Here is a 19500-nt window from a genome sequence, read left to right as displayed (position 1 = left end):
CATTACATGTGTCATTCTCATATATAAAGAACAAATATTCTCACCATCATTAATTCAATAAAAATAGCGACCTCTGCGTCATTATTATCTTCTTAGAATTCATTGAAAAACATTGTTGGAGGATAATTCAGATTTATAACAACAATTGGGCTTTATGATATAGTTTTGATCATGATTACGATCAGTATGGATAATGTTGTCATCGGTAACCCAGGGTAACTGCTGAGATCTGGGAAATGTGTCGATCTTCGTTCTACAGAGGCGGATTATGCAAACCCCTTTACTTGGTTGAATTACATTAATCGGTACTAATCTCGTATGCACAAATACAGCAAGAATGTTTGACAAAAGTTGAACCAGGTTGTCTGACAAAGCATTTTTCCCACTAAACGCCATTATAAAAGAGATATCTATAAAACATGGACACCTTAAAGTATTACTCTTTGTATTATGAATTTCTAAACCATGAAAACTTTATGACAGGCAAGAAGAGTGACTGTTAACTGAACTGCCTGACATCATCTCTCATTATATAAAGTCAGCAGGGGAACAACTATTATTGGAATAAATGGCCGCCATGTTGGAGTACAATTTAGTTCAACTTTTGCAATGGCTGATTTAAATGAATCTTTAACGCTCGTCTGAACCAGGTGTAAGTAAAATATGCTTCTTTCGAACAGGAAACAGACAAACAACAACCTAATGCTGAGGTCAAGGTGGCGTCACCTGTTCCAGCATGTTCTGCAGCCTCTCCGCCTCGAGGTCAATGACGAATTTCTTCTCCTGTCTCCGGTCCAGATCCTCCAGCAGCCGTCGGTAGTTGGCATCGTTGAAGTTTTCGACGCAGATGGCGCTGACCTGCCAGTTGTTTTGTCCCGCCTTCTCCATGATGGCCTGCAGGATGGCGTATCCTGATGCAGAGAAACACAAGCAAATGTCACATCAAGGAGAGCGGGGAAGAAAAGACAGGCAACAGCTTGACTTCCAATACCTTCTGTATAATACTAGTTTTTTTATGTACCATCTATTCTCGGCAAAGTTGAGCTCATATGGTCATTAACTTGCTTTGTTCACGTTTGTATGGAGAAGAGTGGAATGTCAAACGCTAAACTAACAGTCAACATGCATGTTGTTCATTGTTAACCTTTGACGACATTAGCTTTATACTTCTGGTGAGAGTACTTCAATCATAAAAGTGGCGTTCACTTGTGAAGATTATCCTGCTGAACAAAACGTCTCAGTATCATAAGCGTTTTGTTTGCTACAGAGTTTATATCCTGCAATAATTTAAAATCCAATTTGCCTTTTGTCGAGGGAACGTGTGTGTTTTCATTCATTAAACACATTTTTGTGTCTTCTCCACGCTGAAGAAATGCTTCTTCTTCTTTACCGTTTAAAATCAGTGGAATTGCATGAAACCAACAGCAGAAGAGCATTTTTGTGTCGTGCACTTCCACATGCATCGGCATGCTGGTGTGAACTTTGTAAGACACAAACTGAATAGGAACCCACTCCCATTGGATCCATGCAACATTATGCATGGTTGTCAGGGTGTATTTTGATGCAGATCTGGATCTTTCTTCTATTGTTAAAAAAACATTAAGTGCTCCTTGAATATGTTTACTGATTAAACTGAGGCACTTATACTTCCTGGATGAAATATGGCCCATTGGGTCATGTGAAGGGATAAAACATATTGCTTATAATTGCTGGTTGGACTCGCAAACTGACTTCAGTTGACACAAAATCCTTGTCAAGACTTCTTTTACAATCTTCTGCTGTCCTGATTGATATCAGGACAGCAGAAAGTTCAGTCGCAAACTAAAAACACTTCTTTTTCGACTACTACTAAGGTAGCGCCGTAGTAGCACTTTAGTAGCACTTAAATGTCACTTACTAATAGCACTTTGTGGTTTAACTTTGTTGAAGAAACTGTACTTTCTTGATTCTTGTTGTTCTGAGTTTGTACTCGTGGTTGAATTGCACTTATTGTAAGTCACTTTGGATAAAAGCGTCAGCTAAATGTAATGTAATGTAATCTAAAAGAAACTGTGCTGAAGCAAATCTCCTCGAAAGCTTTTACGTTTTTCCAACCAGATCCTGGATTTTCGTCTCCATGAGTCGGATGTGGCATCAGACCCTTGACGGGTGGGAGGACCCTCGCTGTCAGGTTTGTGTATCAAGAAGAGGAGTGTCAAAGAGGAAACTAGGGAGCTGTGAGGGCGGCTGCTCTCCAGCAGGAACAGATGTCCCCCTTAAACTGCCCCTCCTGGTAGCAATCACAATCTGGCAACCTGTCTCCCTTTGCTCCCAATTAGAGGATTAACCTGTGCTCTGGAAACCAGGCTCCCTCCCCCCCGATCTAGCCCCTCCCCAGCCTCTCGCTCCCCATTAGAGGGATGTTGGTGCCAGGAGAGACTGCTGCTTGACGAGACACACACATGTTCACACATGCAGGTATCAAAATGTCCTCAGTCACCCCTCAAGGAAAACCTGGTTCATGACATTTTTGGCTTGAACTGCCGGGAAGCCAGACCCCAAATGAGACTCAGTTATTGTCCATTTTCGCACTGGTGAAAAAAGACAAATGGGATTGCATGTTGCAGAAGCTGAAAAGAACAAAATATGTTTTGATGAGGTCTTTATTGTACCTCTATGACTTTTCGGGCAGACACATTTTCCTTCTGAGTTATATTTTACGACCATTATTATAAAATCGACATTAGAGGGATGACAGGAAATGAGAGGAGAGGAGAGATGGGGAACCGAAGGTCCGGCTGCTGGGTCCGACAAGAGCCGGTTGCTACATCTGATACGAAGCCTTTCTGTCTCCTTAGCTCGTACGTGGTCCCTGATAAACAAAATATAAAAGAGCGACTCTGGGCAGGTTGGGATGCCACAGGCTCAGATAAAAATGACTCCCTGTGGTAGCTGCAGCTACTTTGCTGCTATTGACTGAAGCTGTTTTGGCTCCCTGTTAGTGTGAAACATGTCGTTACACTGGTGTGCTGCTATCCTTTTGGTTTGGCAGAGGTATGATGCAATGTATGTAATACATTTTAATACATGACTACACACATACCATAATGCAAAAAGAGGATAAAGAGGCTATAGCTACATGTCCCAGCACATAGAAGACATCTAACTATAAAGCAAGGGGTGTCTGGCTGTAAAGTTCTCAGTCAAAAATCCACACTGTTACACCCACTATCTCACCAGATACAAATCAGCAGCTGAAGTGAGTTGCTTGCTCAGTATCTGTGGCATGTCCTATCGTGCCGCATGGTGTACACAGCGCGTGGAAAGAAAACCGCAGTGGTGGCAGTCGAGGCAAGTAAAGCGTGCAAGGAGCCAGCTGATTACCAGCTGATAAATGTGTAGCCCCGAGGCTGTATGTGGAGCAGCAGCCAGCCACAATCAGCATCAGTGTCAAAGACACAGCCGCAGGCGAATGTGCCGACTATCGCACGTCGCGCTTATGGGAGCAGAGCTGGACACTAGATGAGAGAGGAGAGTAAGTGCACATCTGGGTATATGTGTGCAATTTCTGCCTCTTTTCGAACTTCCCCTCCCTGTTGTCCCGTCGTTACCCTCCAGTGTGATGCATATTGTCCGTGTCTGTCAACAGAGCCTCCATCCTTGCTTCTTTCTCATTGAATCGGTCCTTTCCTACCTCTTGCTCTTCGGAGAGTACATAAAGAGGCTTACGCTTTGAAAATGAGCCATTCATCATGGCCCGAACACACTGCTGCTACCAGTCAATCTGCTTTTCCTCTCTTCCCTTACTTCCTCTTTGGCTCCACTCCAAATTTGTCATGTTCTCTTTTCTTCTACTCATGTTTCCTCTCCTCCTTTTATCAATCCTCTAGTTTTGTCTTTTTTAATGTCATTGTTTCCTCCTATCCTCTCATTTCCTATCCTCTCTTCTTGTGTCCTCTTTTCTAGCTTCCACACCACTCCTTTACATCATCCCACCTTGTTTTCTCTCCTCTATTTTTCCCTGCTTATTTCCTCTCCATTCCTTTAATGCCCTCGTTTAATTTCCTATCACACTTCCGTGTTAACTCCTCTCCTTTCCTGCCGTATCTCCTTGTTTTATTTTCTCTCATTCCCTCTAGTCTTACTTCCTCCTCTCTCCTTTCCTCCCTCATAGTTTCTGCTCCTATCCTTTCACTTCCGCTCATCTTGTTTCCTTTCTCCTTATCTTTCCTCCTTCTGAGTTTCCTCTCCTACTTCAATCTCCTTTCCTCTCAGCTTCTCTAGATTAGTTTTGTATTTTATTCTTATGTCCTACATGTTTTTCCCTCTTCCCCCAAAACTTTATTTTTCCCTTTATTTATTATATTTTCCCGTTTGAGAGTGTGCATGCATTCATGGAAATGAGCAAAAGCTAAAAGGACCAACACTCAGTGCAGTGCTACAGTATCCAGCCCCTTGTATCTCTGGAGCTTTGATGCAGGGAATCAGACTGGCGCTCATTGACTGAGCTCGGCCATGCGTGGGCTGATTCTACATTATAGTCAATACTGGATGAATGCCTGGCCCTGTGTGTGAAAAAAATCCTCAGGCCAAAGTGCTGCAGCCTGCATCCAAAAGCCTTCTGAAAAGCCCTCGCATGCGCAAACAGAACACTAGTACGTCGGTATACAGTCAGGCAATGCTAACGTGCAGACACATTCATACCCATCAACAAAGACAGAAGTCCTCAGGACATACTTGAAGGTTTTTAAAGAATACACGTCTGCCACTTCAGACAAAAACAGAGTACACTCCTACTCACACTATCCCTTCATGAGAAGAGTCTGTAGTACAAAAACTCCACAAGAAATACCAAATAATATAAAAAATCTCAAGGCCTATGCTCTTCCCACAAAAAGGCCTTGTGGTTTTTTATTATTGTGAAAAATGCTTGTGCAGAAATTTGCTAAACCAGGCAGCAAAAGAGATCAAACTGATGAGCTGTGTAGATGGTGGGTAACATAAATGAGTAAAGTGCACTAAAGGAAAGAAATATAGAAAATATAGAAATCTGTTTATAGAGATTAGTTATTTCTAAACTATGTTACTGGATTTCTTTGAGGGGTTGAAACATAAATCCTAGAACACTAAACATGGAAGAATATTTCACATGCATCCTTTTCCACAATTATTTCCACATTTTCAGGTCAGGTTCGGTCAAATTGACATGGTGCTTTTTTTTTTACAGTGTAAAAAGAGTTAAAATGATGGACCTATACTTTCTGTGTAAATGTGTGATTTCAGCTGTACTTAACTGCATGAGAGTTTGGTGCTCTGAATGACAGGATATTCCAAAAGTACTCCGAATTCATGGGCTGTCCAGTAAATAATAGTGATTGTCTTAGAAGAAATCCCATTAAGTGTCTAGTGTTTGGAATAATCATAATAATCATTACCTGCCATTTCAAATCGGTAGGCGAGAGATTAAAACATTACACAGTAACATCATCTGTATTCAAGTGACAGACTATTGCTGATCTTAAATCAGTTTTAATGCCAGAATGAGGCAACCTTTCTAGTCAGCTTGTCGGTCGGTGGGGCAGCACGGCCGTAAAGCTATAGGAACCTTTGTTGTGCTTTTTGAAGAACACTTGATCAGATACAAATAGGTTTTGTTGAGAGGAGAGGAGGCTTTTTAGCCAGTCAAGCATGTACGGGCTGAGATAAGAGGAAAAAAAGGAACAGGGAACGAGTCGTTGTGCAAGGCGGCCATCCTGATATGCTCTCCACTCTGAGCAGATTTGCTATATAGGAGCTACAACCACTGACTGCAGTCTCAAAAGCAGCGGAGAGAAAGCATTAAAACCCCTGACTACCATCTGGAAAATGTATGAAAGTGAGATGTGCAGATGTGATTCAAGCAGTAGGCCATATCCATTCTGTCTTGTAATGGAAATGTGATAGGGGGATGGGTAGTTGGGGGGGACAAACATATTGACTTTGTGAGTGTGTATGTGAGGGAGAGGCAAAGATGAGGTGGGTGACAGAAAAATCCAAAGAGAGAGAAACACATATGGATGAGAGAAATGCCCGGTGCTCGTAGTCAGGAGGGAAATCGAGCCAGAGACAAATGCAGAGAGAGGTCCAACACTATCTACAGCACTGCAATAATGATTACTTGGTGGCCCTGAGACATGTTGTGGATTAAAAACGGCCATTATTTTACAGGCACATCCATTCACACTTCTGCGTTTGCAGCCATGTCGGGAGCATAAGGGGCAAAGAAACGCCACATACCTGCCTGCTGACAGATTCATTACAATTCAATAAAATTATGTTCTTATCTTGTATTTTAAGTTAATGTCATGTTTGAGAGCTGCAAACATTTTTATTCCTTAAAATTCCTTTTCTCAAAAACAAACATGAACATAATTCAACAGGTCCTCATATGAACAACAATGAAACCGGTCTTCAATCAGTGCCAGTGACGTGAAGTTTTTATTTTTTTTATTTATTTCTCTGCTGTTGTGGGATAAGTAGGTAAGTACAACAACTAAACATTGTCTTTAAGCAGGAAGGAGTTTCTGAAAAAAAATATGATAGGTCATACGTATTTATTTGACTGTTTAACACATGAAGTTACCAGTGTGTAAATCATTTTCAAGCATTGGTTAGGAAACATTACATGTTGTTTACAGCAGTTTGTTCTTCTTATTAACTGTTTAAGTACAACTTTATATAAACTGTTCAAAGACATATTTAAAAACCTTGTGATATACCTTTGCTGTTTGTACCACAGCTCTGGTGTCCATGTGTATATACGGTTCTACGTTTTGGAAGACTCAGTTCACTCAGTACTTTAAAAGGTTGTTTGTTAGACAAGTCAAATACAGCACACACACACACACACACACACACACACACACACACACACACACACACACACACACACACACACACACACACAGGCACTGCACAGTGTCTTGTATACAAGCGTCCGAAGGCAAAAGCAGTCCATCCTCATCACTCACCCCGGTCGGTGTCGTACAGGAAGACAAATTTGTTCCAGTCGTAGTGGTCAAGGAGGGACAGCAGCGCGCCCCGGATGGACGGCCGGAGCTGCAGTGTGAACTGGCTCTCGCCTTCGGTGGGGAAGCTGGGCGTGATGAGGGAGATGTGCAGGGCGCTGCAAAAGGACGTCAACGTGTGGACCGAGCGCTTGTCGTACAGGCCGAAGATGGCGAAGACACCACGGGAGTACTGGGAGCAAACTGGGGAAGAAGAATAAAACAATTAATAGATGAGAAGATAGAACTTGGTTGTGAAATATTTATTTAAAAAAAAAAAGGTGTCAAGAGACAGACAATGAAAGTAGTTAAATGAAGCCAAAGTGGAAAGTTTGTGGACTGGAAACCAAAACAATGTACGAAAACAGGTTGTAGCAGCTATAAACAAAATACATTTATGATATATTTTCATTTTCCTATTGGTCTCCAGTGTGAATAGAAATCAAATTGTTTTTCTGTCATGCTCAGATCAAGCATCCGCACAGTTGAAGGACGTTGTCAGGTTGTGAATCAGTTCTCTTATCTTATATTAAGAGCAAAAACAACAACACACACAATGAGGGCTTTTTTTTATGATGCAAATATTGGCTCAAGGCCAGGAAACTAAGAGCAGAGAACAGGAAGTGTTGTTTCAAGTTTGCTTTGGATCAGCAGTGATAGCCATCTTTTTTGACAAATGCACCTGGGCAGATGAAAAAAAGAAGACAAAAGAACGCACGCTTTTCAAGTGATAGAAGCGGTGCAAAAATCACCGCAGCAATGAATGCCTCGCACCAGGACTGGGGACAAACCATTATCCCACTGATTACCACTTAAAACCCTTTTAAGGGACCCGCTGAATGTGGTAAACAGAGATCAAAACCAAATGCATCCGTTTCCTCTGATCCATTCATCTAAAAAAAGCTGTTCTCTTCCCGCATTCAAACAGCGACAACATTTCCTCATGGTGCATTGAATCATTCCCCTCACTGTTGTGCAGATATATACTCGAGGACCTCTTCCTCATTAACAAAACTCATCGCATTCACCAGACGCTGCTTCACGACATCAAAACAAGCCAAACTGAACCTGCGTCTGTTGTGTTTTAACAGTCGGACTTTAAATTAAAAGGAAACTTCACATTTTCGTAAAGTCTACACACGCTGTGCTGTACGCACATACACAAGTGTGTCCTGCTTAAGGAGATCTCCTCATTATAGAAAGGTTCGGCTGTCTACAAGAGACACACTGTAATTGCCCACTTTTTACTCACACGCAGAACAACAACAGAGAGGGAAGATAATGAGCATCCTCTGCCAGTTCCTGGGTACGAGGAGAATCAGAGCGAGCGGCAAACTGAACGAAGAGCTCAAGGTGTTGCCGTTGTTCAAGGAAAAGGGGGGAGGGTGGAGGAAGCAAACTTTACTGACAAAGCCATTGTTTCCATACAGAGTGTAACACTGTACTGTAGAGAGAGAGAGAGAGAGAGAGAGAGAGAGAGAGAGAGAGAGAGAGAGAGAGAGAGAGAAAGAGAGAGAGAGGGAGAGAGAGAGAGAGAGAGAGAGAAAGAGAGAGTCTGCGTCTTTTCTGATCTACCTGCAGCTTCCTCCCTCAGTTGAGACGAACAAGACAACAGACAGAGAGACCGAGAGAAGAAAGCAACGCTTCTTCTGTTGTACACACAATTAAGGTACAAGGAGGCGCCGGGAACTACAGAGTCAGGAAAAACACACGACAGTTAAGGCTGCACTGTGGTGCAGTTTGTTGTAAAGTTTACTCTTCCTTGTGTCACAACTCATACACAATGTACAAAGTGTTCGGCTGGGCAGATGTTGCAACAAATATCTGCGTATTTATCTTCATGGGTCTAAAGAATTGTACTCTATTAGAGAGAGAGACCCATGAGCCATTTGCCTAATCTCACACAATGAGCCTGTCGCCTTTTAAGTCCAATGGGGAGGGCTGGTCCACGAGCTGGTACTCCTTATTTATATATATATATATATTCATATTACAGTTTCACAAGCGTATCGAAGAACTGCTGTGGCCTTCAGGTAACGGGAAGACGACCCGCTTCCTATGTAGATATAAAGTGCTCATTCAAAGCTGACGAAAAAAGACAACGATTCTTATTTCCAGGTACATACACTAATGAAAACATAGTTATGAATATTATACTTAATTTGTGATGAAATGCTACACACTGGCCCTGTAAAAAACATCTAGAGAGGATTTGTAATGTTTCAATGCAAGGGATAAAACAGGTATTTTTTCTCCTGTCGCCTCCAGGCCTCAGAGTGGGTGGGATGGTGTACATGTTTGATTGACCTAAACAAACCTGTGCTGCCAAGAACTGGAAGCATAAAAGCCAAGGACAGACAGCATTTTGGACTGGTATTGAAGAAGAAAAAAAGACCACAGCACTTAGCTTATGGATGTTGACATAATCATGTTTTAAGATGTTCAATGTGCTCCAGTTAATTTGCTATCCAGCCTGCAAACTGACTTTATAAGTGAACTTTTCTTTTCTCTGAAGATGCTTGTTTGGTCAACACATACAGTATGTGCCCGTACTAGTGCATGAAGAGACATTAAAACAGCTATAATAAATATGTTATATAGTAAAACTAAATCGCCTCAGCTCATTGCAGCGTTTCAGCATATATCCGCTCATTGTTTACTTTTTTTCCAGCTTGCAACTTATTTGATTTTGCTGTCATTCGCTCTAAAAATGCACTGAACACTACAGCACCAAACTGCAGACACACAAAGTTATAGCGAGTAGCTGGAAGGAGTTGCAGATGTTTCCCTCAAGAGGACCAAACAAAAGCTAAAAAGAGAGTGAATAATGGACTTAATGGACTTAATAATACATTCATCAGCTGGACACAAACTCCAAAAAAGACTCCAAATTGATGACAATGTTGCCCTGTTGGAAGTGTAAATAAACAACTATGTGACACGTTTATGAATAAGTAAATGTTATATTCAACACTTACCCCCAATTGACTTTAGGAATTCATCAGTTTCAAAGAAAAAAAAATGGGTTGTTGTTCAAAGGCTGTTGTTATTTCACAGATAAGGGGTGTCTTGATGAAAACTAAAAATAGAAACTTACATTTCTCCGTTTAATTATTTTTTTTGTTTTATCTCAAAAGAGAATCTGTTGCTGTAGAAAAATACATAAATACAGCAGTTGGACTTTAACTGCACATATGGACACATCTGCTTTCTGAAGACCACAGTGACTAACATTCACTCTCAGGGTGTGTGCGTGTGTGTGTGTCTAAATTGAGGGCCGAAAGCCTGCAGGATTCGTGGTAGAGAGAGCGTCCACTCAAGCAAGAAAGCAGTCCAGAGGTTGGTAAACCCACACAGCTCCCTGATGTCCCCTCAAGGGATCAGATGACACACACACACGTGTGCGCGCACACACACACACATCCCTGAATCCTCATATGTCAACAAACAAACACCCATCTCTACATGCTACATTGCTATAATGCAGAAATACCAGAATGAATAACAGCACATGAATATGAATGTAAGGAGACGTTCTGGACTGAGATCAAAACCTAACAGTGTGGCTCAAACTTTGTCTCCTCCCCTGCTGTGCTTTGTCTCTAATTACTGCCTGATTTATTCCACCAGGGTTTAACGTATTTAACCACAAACAATAATATTGTAGTTCAACCTCTGCTACCATGCCTTTTGATAAAGAATGTCTCTGCCACTCTTGCAGGAGACCGTCAGATGAATGCGCCCATTCAACCAGAACTTCAGCATGAACTGCTCTTAACTTTGCACTTGGCTTCCTGTCAATAACGGAGCTCTAAAAGTTCTGTTGAAAGACTAAAGGAAGAGCCTAAACATTCCTTTTGAAGATGCCACAGGAAAAAAAAACATCATGATAGATTTTAGGTTACTTTTCATCTCCTCCGTTTATCTATAGGACTTTAAGAGCGGTGTATTGCATTAACCTACTGGTTAATTGAGTGTAGCTGGGTTGTAAATCATGTGTGTTGAGATACAAATAACGAGGTTGCAGATTTCGCAGCTGTGGGTCTAATGCAGGATCATTTTATCTTAATTTATCTTAAAAGCTTTTCTGCTGCGCTCAATGTAGTAGAAAATCCTACTAATTCCTATGTGGGTTAGGTGATGACTTTCATTCTGAAGGCTACACAATAACATCCAGTGATATATTTCCCATTTTTGTTACGCTTCCTTAAAGTCACAATGAAGCACTTTGAACTGGTTATGAAACAGTCTGCCTATACTGTATATGGCCTAAATAAGTAAACAAGACCACCAGCGAGGAGATTGGCTATATCTATTATTTCTTAATGCCTGTCACCGGGTCTGATTCCCTGGGAGATCAGACAAAACGATTTACAGAAAACTCCTTCAGCTCGGACTCCGGCAGCCTGTAGGACCAACACCGACACTAAAGGAAGTCTGGTGTCTGCAGATCTTTACGACAAAAGGAGGTGCTGATAGAAACACAACTGCTTTTGTCCGCAAGGCCCGCCAAATCAACACAAAATGTAACATAACTTTAAGTAAATGTATCAAAACTACAGTGTATACTTTGTTACAAGTAGAAATCAAGCATTCAAAGGTTAGTAAAAAAGTATTAGCATTAAAATATACTTATTTATGGCTCCATTATGATAATGTTTCACCTTAAATGTGGATCTCACTTCAATTGAGAACTTCCCTCCGGGATCATAGCTTTTTCTTATTATAAACAATGTTGATTATAGTAAAAAGTACAATATTTCAATATTATAGCAGAAAATACATAATACAAGTAACTAACAACTTTATTTAAGCCCTGTACTTGAGCAAATTGACTTATTTACTTTCCACCACAGTAAAAGAGAAACATTTTCTTGCCACACAACGTTTTAAAAGCGTCATGAAAAACATCAGTGTCAGCAGGTTTGAAATCCTGAAGCAGCTGTCGGATTGGCCACCTCTCTGACGCAGCAGTATCCCATGTGAAGTTTTTCACATTAAACATTCGGTCCAATTCTGAGCAAAAGAAAGGTCTTTCAATGTCACATTTTCAAACATGCAGGAGCTGGCAATGAGCGAAGCTCTGGCAGAGTGGACAGTACAGGACTCGGCTACAGTGCATGCCAACTGGCAGATGATGAGCGTTATCCATTTCATTAAAATAGATTGCCTCAGCAATGAAAGATGAATCCGTCGAAACCATGAACACCGAACAGCTTGCCCTGTGCCTGTTCTCCAGTGAATTACTTCTGTATTTTTTCTTGATGACAAACACGATGATCACTTCTGGATTTCCATTCAGTCTCTCACTGTTCTTACTGCATGGGCTCTGTTTTACCCAAAAGTAGAAGTCTGCACAGTTTCTTCTCATTTAATGTTGCATGACCATTTCTGAATGAAGACGAAAGAGAGTCAGGGTGTACTGTATGTCAACTGTATTCCTAAGAGTGTGTTTGAATAGAGCTTGGTGATAAGGCCAAAGTCTTCTATCGCAATAAAGGATAATTTCAATAATGACATACATCACGATATTTCTGGTTACTCAATAAACAAATAGTCGATATGAAATAACCACAAGGTAATGCATACTTTTGTATACTATTGTGTGAATTAAATATTTGATTAGTGAAAAATATTTTTTTATTTTATTAAGAATGTAGCGTAAAATGAACATAGCAGTTTCAAGGGGAAACTATACAGAAATGATTTCGACATATACACATGGTAATGTAAAGTGTGGTGTAAAAGCAAAAATTATGACATGGTTTATGTATGTGCAAAACAATGTCAATCAGCTGGTGTGGCTATCATCTCTGGAGCAAACCCCATTACGTTTTACGACTTGATGTAATTGAATGCAGTCAACTCTAGTGGGACATCATTCCCGTTTCCAACTTCCTATTTCCAAGGTAAATTGAATACAGCATATATATGAAGCAAATTTGAGAAGATTGTGAAATATTAATGGGAAAAATATGAAATACAGAACTACATGTGTGCATTTGATCAGATTTAGGGAAAAAACATATTTAAAAGTTTTAAAATACTTAACTTATTGTATAACTTATTCAACTTTTTAGTTTTTAGTAATATTTGTAGCCTCTGTGGCGCTTTTCATGTCACATCACTGACATTTTTCTGAAATTTAATATTTTAATTTTATTGTAAAATTGTCCTGTTTTCCCACAGATCGGCCCCGTGTTTTAAGACACCCGTCGTCATGTCCAGGGGAGGATGGTTCCAGCGCAAAGTGATAGCAGCGGCCCATAGCGAAGAGTCAAGCTTGCTCTGTATGACCTAGTAGGGACATGGCAGTGGTACTGACAGTGAGGGGGAGGCCGGCCTCCTGGACTGGTCCATTTAGTCCCACACCAGCACTGACCCTGAAACTGCATCCGCTGGCCTCACACTCCACTGCACAAACAGGTCAGAGCACACACACACTCACTGCAGCTCACTCTGATCAATGGGCCAGACATGCTGCGTGTGACACAGTAACAGAGCAATGCAACAGAAGCTCCCCTGTCATTTTACATAACACTTGTCTGAAACCAACTATTCGAGCAAAAAAACAAACCTCATGAGTTAATTTGGCTGAAGTGCATCATCTGAAACTTAAACCACCATGCTGAGCCAAACCTTGCTCGGCGACGTGCTAATGTGAGGTCAGCTTTCCCGAATCGGTTCTTGTTGACGAGCAGGACTTTGGGTGGCTAAACTGCTTTGTCATCAGTGCTCTGTGGAAATCTTTGGACAGTTAGATAAAGTCTGGTGCCAGTGACACATTTTTCCCCTCGGTCCCCCAGGTGTCAGGACCCGCCCACAGCAGAGGGCAGTTTGATGATGGCTGCCCCCGACCTCTGCCCCGTCGATATATCGATCTCAGCTGCACAGAACAAACCTCCATTATTTATCACTTGTTTTAGAGCAAAAATATCCATTGCTCTCTGCTGGGGAGTCAGGCCGCTGAATTTTGAGTTATGGCAACGTCTTTGGAGCTCAAATCATTTTTTTTTATCATTATATTTAGCCTGCGTTATTTATGGCTTCCTCGATTTCTTCTTCAGTAACTCCTCAAGATCTACTATCAGCCTTTCAAATCTCGATGTGGTAAATGAATTGCTTATTAGGCATACATCACCAAAACAATAGCCACAGTGTCATTGTATATCTTTTCCAACAATGAAAATCAACAAGATCAAATTTGGAATGACTTATACAACACGGTGTTGATTACTTAGCACAACTGTCAATATATGTAGTCGATGGTTTTGAAAATAGCAATTAATAGAATTCTTCAAATCAACCAGTGATTTATTCTGTATAAAGAATCGAGGATTCTAATTAATTCCTGATGAGCTACTTCTTCCCAAATAAAAAAAATACGACAAATTTATTGGGTTAACTAAAAACTTGTATCCATTTTTAACCAGAATGGAATTTGTTTTAAAGAATGAAGTTGCTGTCAATCTATATTTTTCTTATTTCCAAACAATGTTGCAGTTCATCTCTTAATATTCTCTGACTTCTCGATACAAATCCAATTTGTTCCAACTTATGAATTACAGCAGCGGGGCCCTGTAGCTTTTTGCAAACATTACTTGAACTCATTTTAACTACACATTATTACATATTTAGTGCTGAAGTGCGTACTTCCAGCAGCAGGCTGTTGCACGTTGGACTGACGCACAATAAACTACAGTCCCCATCTTCATGGTAATAAAGGACCATGTCCGCGAGTGGCGCAGTGGGGCTCACTGATGCGTTTTGAATGACCTTTAGCCCCAAATTGAGATCTAAAACAGAGGAATAAGACATATTTTTTGTTGACAACATTTTGCTGACAATAACACAGATATAGAATGATAGTCTTTTTTTAAGCTGAACTAAAAAAGTATGGACCATCTTTGTAATAGTATTGCATGATGCATTATTCACACTACAGTATGAATATGTTTCACACATTTTATTGGATTAATGCAGCACAAACTCTCTTATTTGGCTCTTTATTTATCATGGTTATAAGCTGCTTCATAATCAGCTATACTGTAAGCATGATGTTAAACTGAAATTAAATAAAGTTGACACCAACTGTTTGTCCTAATTCTTACAATAGTTTCTTGAAAAAGCAATGTTTCAAAGGATGGAGTTTGAGATTTCCACAAAAGAGCATCTTCTACATATTCATAGGAAACTTATTAGGTGAGATCTGGGTCCTATTCTTCGTACCTGGCTCAATAAAGTCGAGCAAATATCCTATTATCCAGCTTAAATTAGGGAGATGATTGACGTCAGGCTAACATCGGTTTCTCCACGGCTGATCCGTGCTGAAACGGTCTCATTAATTCTAACCAGACGTCAGTCATCTGGATAAATGCACGTGCCCACTGCTCTTCGGAAGGGATAATAATCGAGCACTGACACCACAATGTTCTAACAGTGCAATGGCAAATAAACTCAGAGGAACCTCTTTTTTTCTCTCCGCTGAGAAGCAGGAGATGATCATGATATATGAGGAATTCATTAGCTTAATCATTCACAGCAAACACTTTGCAAATATTCCAGTTTTTGCAACTTTGTTGGTTTGAACACATCTTAACAGCGCCCCCGCTGCGAGACACAAGCGTCGCAAATATATCAGACAAGTTAAATGTGTCAGTGTTGGGAAAATGTATCTGCTAATTTGAAGTGCTTCATCACCCAAATCAATCAGATTATATTTATTTAAATGTATCTGCTGGCAGTATTGTACGAATTAATATATACTTATGAGGATATATGTACTGTATGTGCAATACATGTACAATATATGTGTATATTCATGTTTGTGTAAATTATCATATAACTAGGAGTTTGAATATGTGTATGGGCGGATCAGTATGTATGTATTATTCATAATCAGAAATTCAATCAATTGAAGCAGAAATTGTGTGTGATTCTCTGTATTCTTATCTTATCACCTTAATCATGTTCTACAATAATGATATGTATGGTGTACTAATAACACTGTCATATAATTATGAGTGCTTTCAACACATCCATAAGTTTCTTAAGCGCTAAATAAACTTAAGAACAGCGCGGCATGCAGCGGCTGATAGTCTCTGTCTGTGAGACGGTCAATCGGCTGCGCCTGGGGTGATCAATGTCCGCAGCTCGAGAAGGTCTTGTAAATAAATGATTCCTTGTCGGCAGAATATATAGCGCCGCGTACAGGAAGTCATCCTGATGTGTGAGAATGGATCTTGGCGATCTTGAAGAACTCTCTCCCTATAAAACTAATATAACTATTATCGCTCCTTCATCAATGAATCCAGTGAATTTCAGTAAGCCTGAGCGGGAGCAGGTTAACATTTTTTGCTGCGTTGCTATGGGGATTTTTTAAAACTTGCTTCGAGGAACCGAAAAGCCTGACCTACGTCATCTTATCCTGAAAATTAGCCCGCTAACTCAGAAAGCAAGGTACGAGAGATAGGGCCCTTTATGGTGGTATTTTCTATCATCATCAGCTCTTGATATCTTCATCAACTCACAAAAGAGGCAAGCAATGAGTGGAGTTTTTTTCTGAAAAAGAATTGAAAGGACAAAGATGAAGACCCTCTGTGTCCGTAATAATTTTGACACGGTCAAAATCAATACAGACTTCTTGTTTGTGCAGACCGTGATGAAAAGAAAGCATCAGTATTTTACCGACCGTACACAGCGCTCACACTGGGCAGGCAGCCATTTTGAACACATGCAGCAAGCAATCGCTCAATTTCCTCTCTCAATTCAACACCTCTATTGACACTGCCAGACACAATATAGCGGCTTCAATGAAGCTCACATTTCCGATATTTAAAGGATGAATTACTTAGTTGAAGAGGTGGACAACTGAATAATTTTCAATGGAGAAGACCCACAACGATAAAACTTTAATTATGGCAATTACACCTTTTCCTCATCATTAAAACTAGTGGTGTCTCAGTTACCACTCAATGAATGACTGGACATTACTCTTATTTTTTTTGTAATAACAAATTATAATGACGCCAAAAAGTGTGCTATTACAATTATATTGTACAGTAGACAAGGACAAAGAATATTCATAATTTGTATAGGGTCACCTGTAGAAATACAATTCGCCCAAATATCCTACTGACTACAAACAAATAAAGAAACAAACCAACAGGACAGAAAACATAACCTAATTTGAGGAGACCGAAACTGAACAAAAACTGGCACTGCTCTCATAAACTGGCTGCAGACTGAATCAGTGTTGTGTTACACTAGCAGGTATACAGAGAGCAGCAACGCAGACACCAAGAGGATCTGAAAATGGCTAAGTACGTCACGTCTGGGTCCCGGTGACAACTCACAACACACTGCTGCCTCCTTCATTTCCTGCGTGCGTCAGATTGAATAAGGCCTTTGTGCCATGTGCTTGTGTGCATTCAAGTGCATGTTGCATGCATGTACGCATTCGTGCGCATGAGTTTTCCTTTGGCATCAAACACACAAAAAGAGAGAGCGAGAGAGAAAGCTAGAGAGAGCTAAAGAGAGAGAAAGCTAGAGAGAGAGAGAGAGAAGAGGGGAGAGAGAGCGAGATCCAACAACATTGCAGCACATTTCCCAACATGCATGAGTGCCACTGACTGACCACATCTCAACACACACACACACACACACACACACACGCACACACACACACACACACACACACACACACACACACACACACACACACACACACACACACACACACACACTCTAATGTACTAATGAACACACACATAAATACACATGCACCGTGCAGTGTCATATTCTGTCTGCTTGACTTTGTCTCCCACCATGCCCTGGGTTAAAGAGTAGTGGTGCAGGGCGAGAGGGAAGATGAAGCTCTGCCTGCACATCATTCAAACACTTCTCCTCCTCCTCCTTCCCTACACTCATTTTCCCTTCCACAAACAGCAGCCCGAGGTTGAATGCTAAGAGAATTAGAGGTAGCTTTGCATATGTGTGCACATGGATACAAGAAGGAAGCTGGTTAAAACCCAGGGAGTCATAAAAACAAAAAAACAAAAAACAACGGCAAAAAAACAAACAGCAGAACATATTTATGTCTGTCTGTGTGGAATCTATTCTGAAAGCCTCATTACAAACCATGAAGTAAACAAACGCAATCAAACAAACTGCAGCATATCCATCATATCAGAAGCTATCGGCCAAAGATATTGGCAAAATGTTGGTTTATATTGGTGGCGGGCATAAAATCAGTCAGAAAGTGAACTGGACCTACACAATTACATTAAGTGCACGCTGCCAGTGGAATGCGTCCTATGCTGTTGCCCCTGTGGGGAAAGCACATGACAGATGAGTCAAATACAGCTCTGAACGTAAGTCAGCCATACAGCAGCCACGAGCACTGCAACTGGCCAATTGGCCTCCAACATACCAGCAATACTTCTATGGAACGAGCAAGGTGAAACACACTTTCGATTTTTAAGTAGAAAACGCAAAACAACAACAAGTATAACAACTAATAATGTAGCACGTATCCACAGAGAGACCATCAAGAGGCACAAAACGTTCCAAACTATGCCATATTTTAAGTGCAACCACTGAGGGATGAGTGAACTAAACTCCTCGTAAATCCTTTACCACTTAGCATCCATAAAACATGAGCTAACCAGGGGGGGCATTGGGAGATGATGGATAACAGCCAATCAAGCTGGCCTGCTTGAATGTTTGCTCTCACAGAGGAAAAAGTAATGGGGAAAGTGAGGCTGTGACATTTGAGCATAAGCAGTAAATGACATTTTAGCCTCATATCATGTGTGTTGCCATAGGACTTTTTGTAACATGTCTCGGTACAAAAAGCACTCAGGTCTAAATAATAGAAATTTAATGATGTCTAAATTGTATTTAGCCACTTCAGTTTCCCCGTTATGGGTTTGTGCGTGCTGGATCACTGTTATGCAGGCTGCACGGTGGTGTAGTAGCTAGCACTGTCGCCTCACAGCAAGAGGGGCCTGGATTCGGTTTCCGGTCTGGGTGGTCCCTCTGTGTGGAGTTTGCATGTTCTTCCTTGTCTGCCCACATTTCTAAAACTGTGTTATACATCACATGCGGAAGCTGCTGAACATTTCAGTACCCAGCATGCCTGAATCGGACACTGTTATGCCATAAAATAAGCCATTTTTCCATTGTTGAACCGAACAACACAGTTTTTTGACTGAAACTCCTTCCTAACATGCAAATGCTTTGTTGGATTGTAATTTGTGTTGCATTTTCCGATTCCTAATATTTCCAAAAAGGTGCCTTATTAGTATGTTAGTTGTTGTTAAGGCCATGAACCATACAGTTTAAAAAACGCGGGACCCATGGGGGTTTCGATTTTTTAAGAAGTTTAAATAAATCAAACTTTATTTTGTTAACCTCTTAGCGTTCCTGTAAAATTTGACGAAAAACACCTATCCAGGTATAACCAAAGTAAATT

General features: G+C 40.7%; 1 protein-coding gene across 2 annotated transcripts in view; it reads right to left on the bottom strand.

Moving 5' to 3' along the window:
• The window catches only part of gria4b (glutamate receptor, ionotropic, AMPA 4b), a gene marked incomplete at both ends in the record, with an annotated part of 101364 nt that overhangs the window by 42998 nt on the left and 38866 nt on the right, over positions 1 to 19500 (bottom strand). For both annotated transcript variants that reach the window (XM_079237535.1, XM_079237536.1), the window contains 2 exons: positions 727 to 911; positions 6990 to 7229. In XM_079237535.1, the coding sequence (XP_079093661.1) occupies positions 727 to 911; positions 6990 to 7229 (425 nt within the window). The remainder of the gene's footprint in view (positions 1 to 726; positions 912 to 6989; positions 7230 to 19500) is intronic.

The sequence above is a fragment of the Taurulus bubalis genome (assembly GCF_910589615.1).
Source record: "Taurulus bubalis genome assembly, chromosome: 2".
Classification (NCBI taxonomy): domain Eukaryota; kingdom Metazoa; phylum Chordata; class Actinopteri; order Perciformes; family Cottidae; genus Taurulus; species Taurulus bubalis.
The sequence above is the reverse complement of the archived record's forward strand: the minus strand, read 5'-3'. Positions and strand labels throughout refer to the sequence as shown.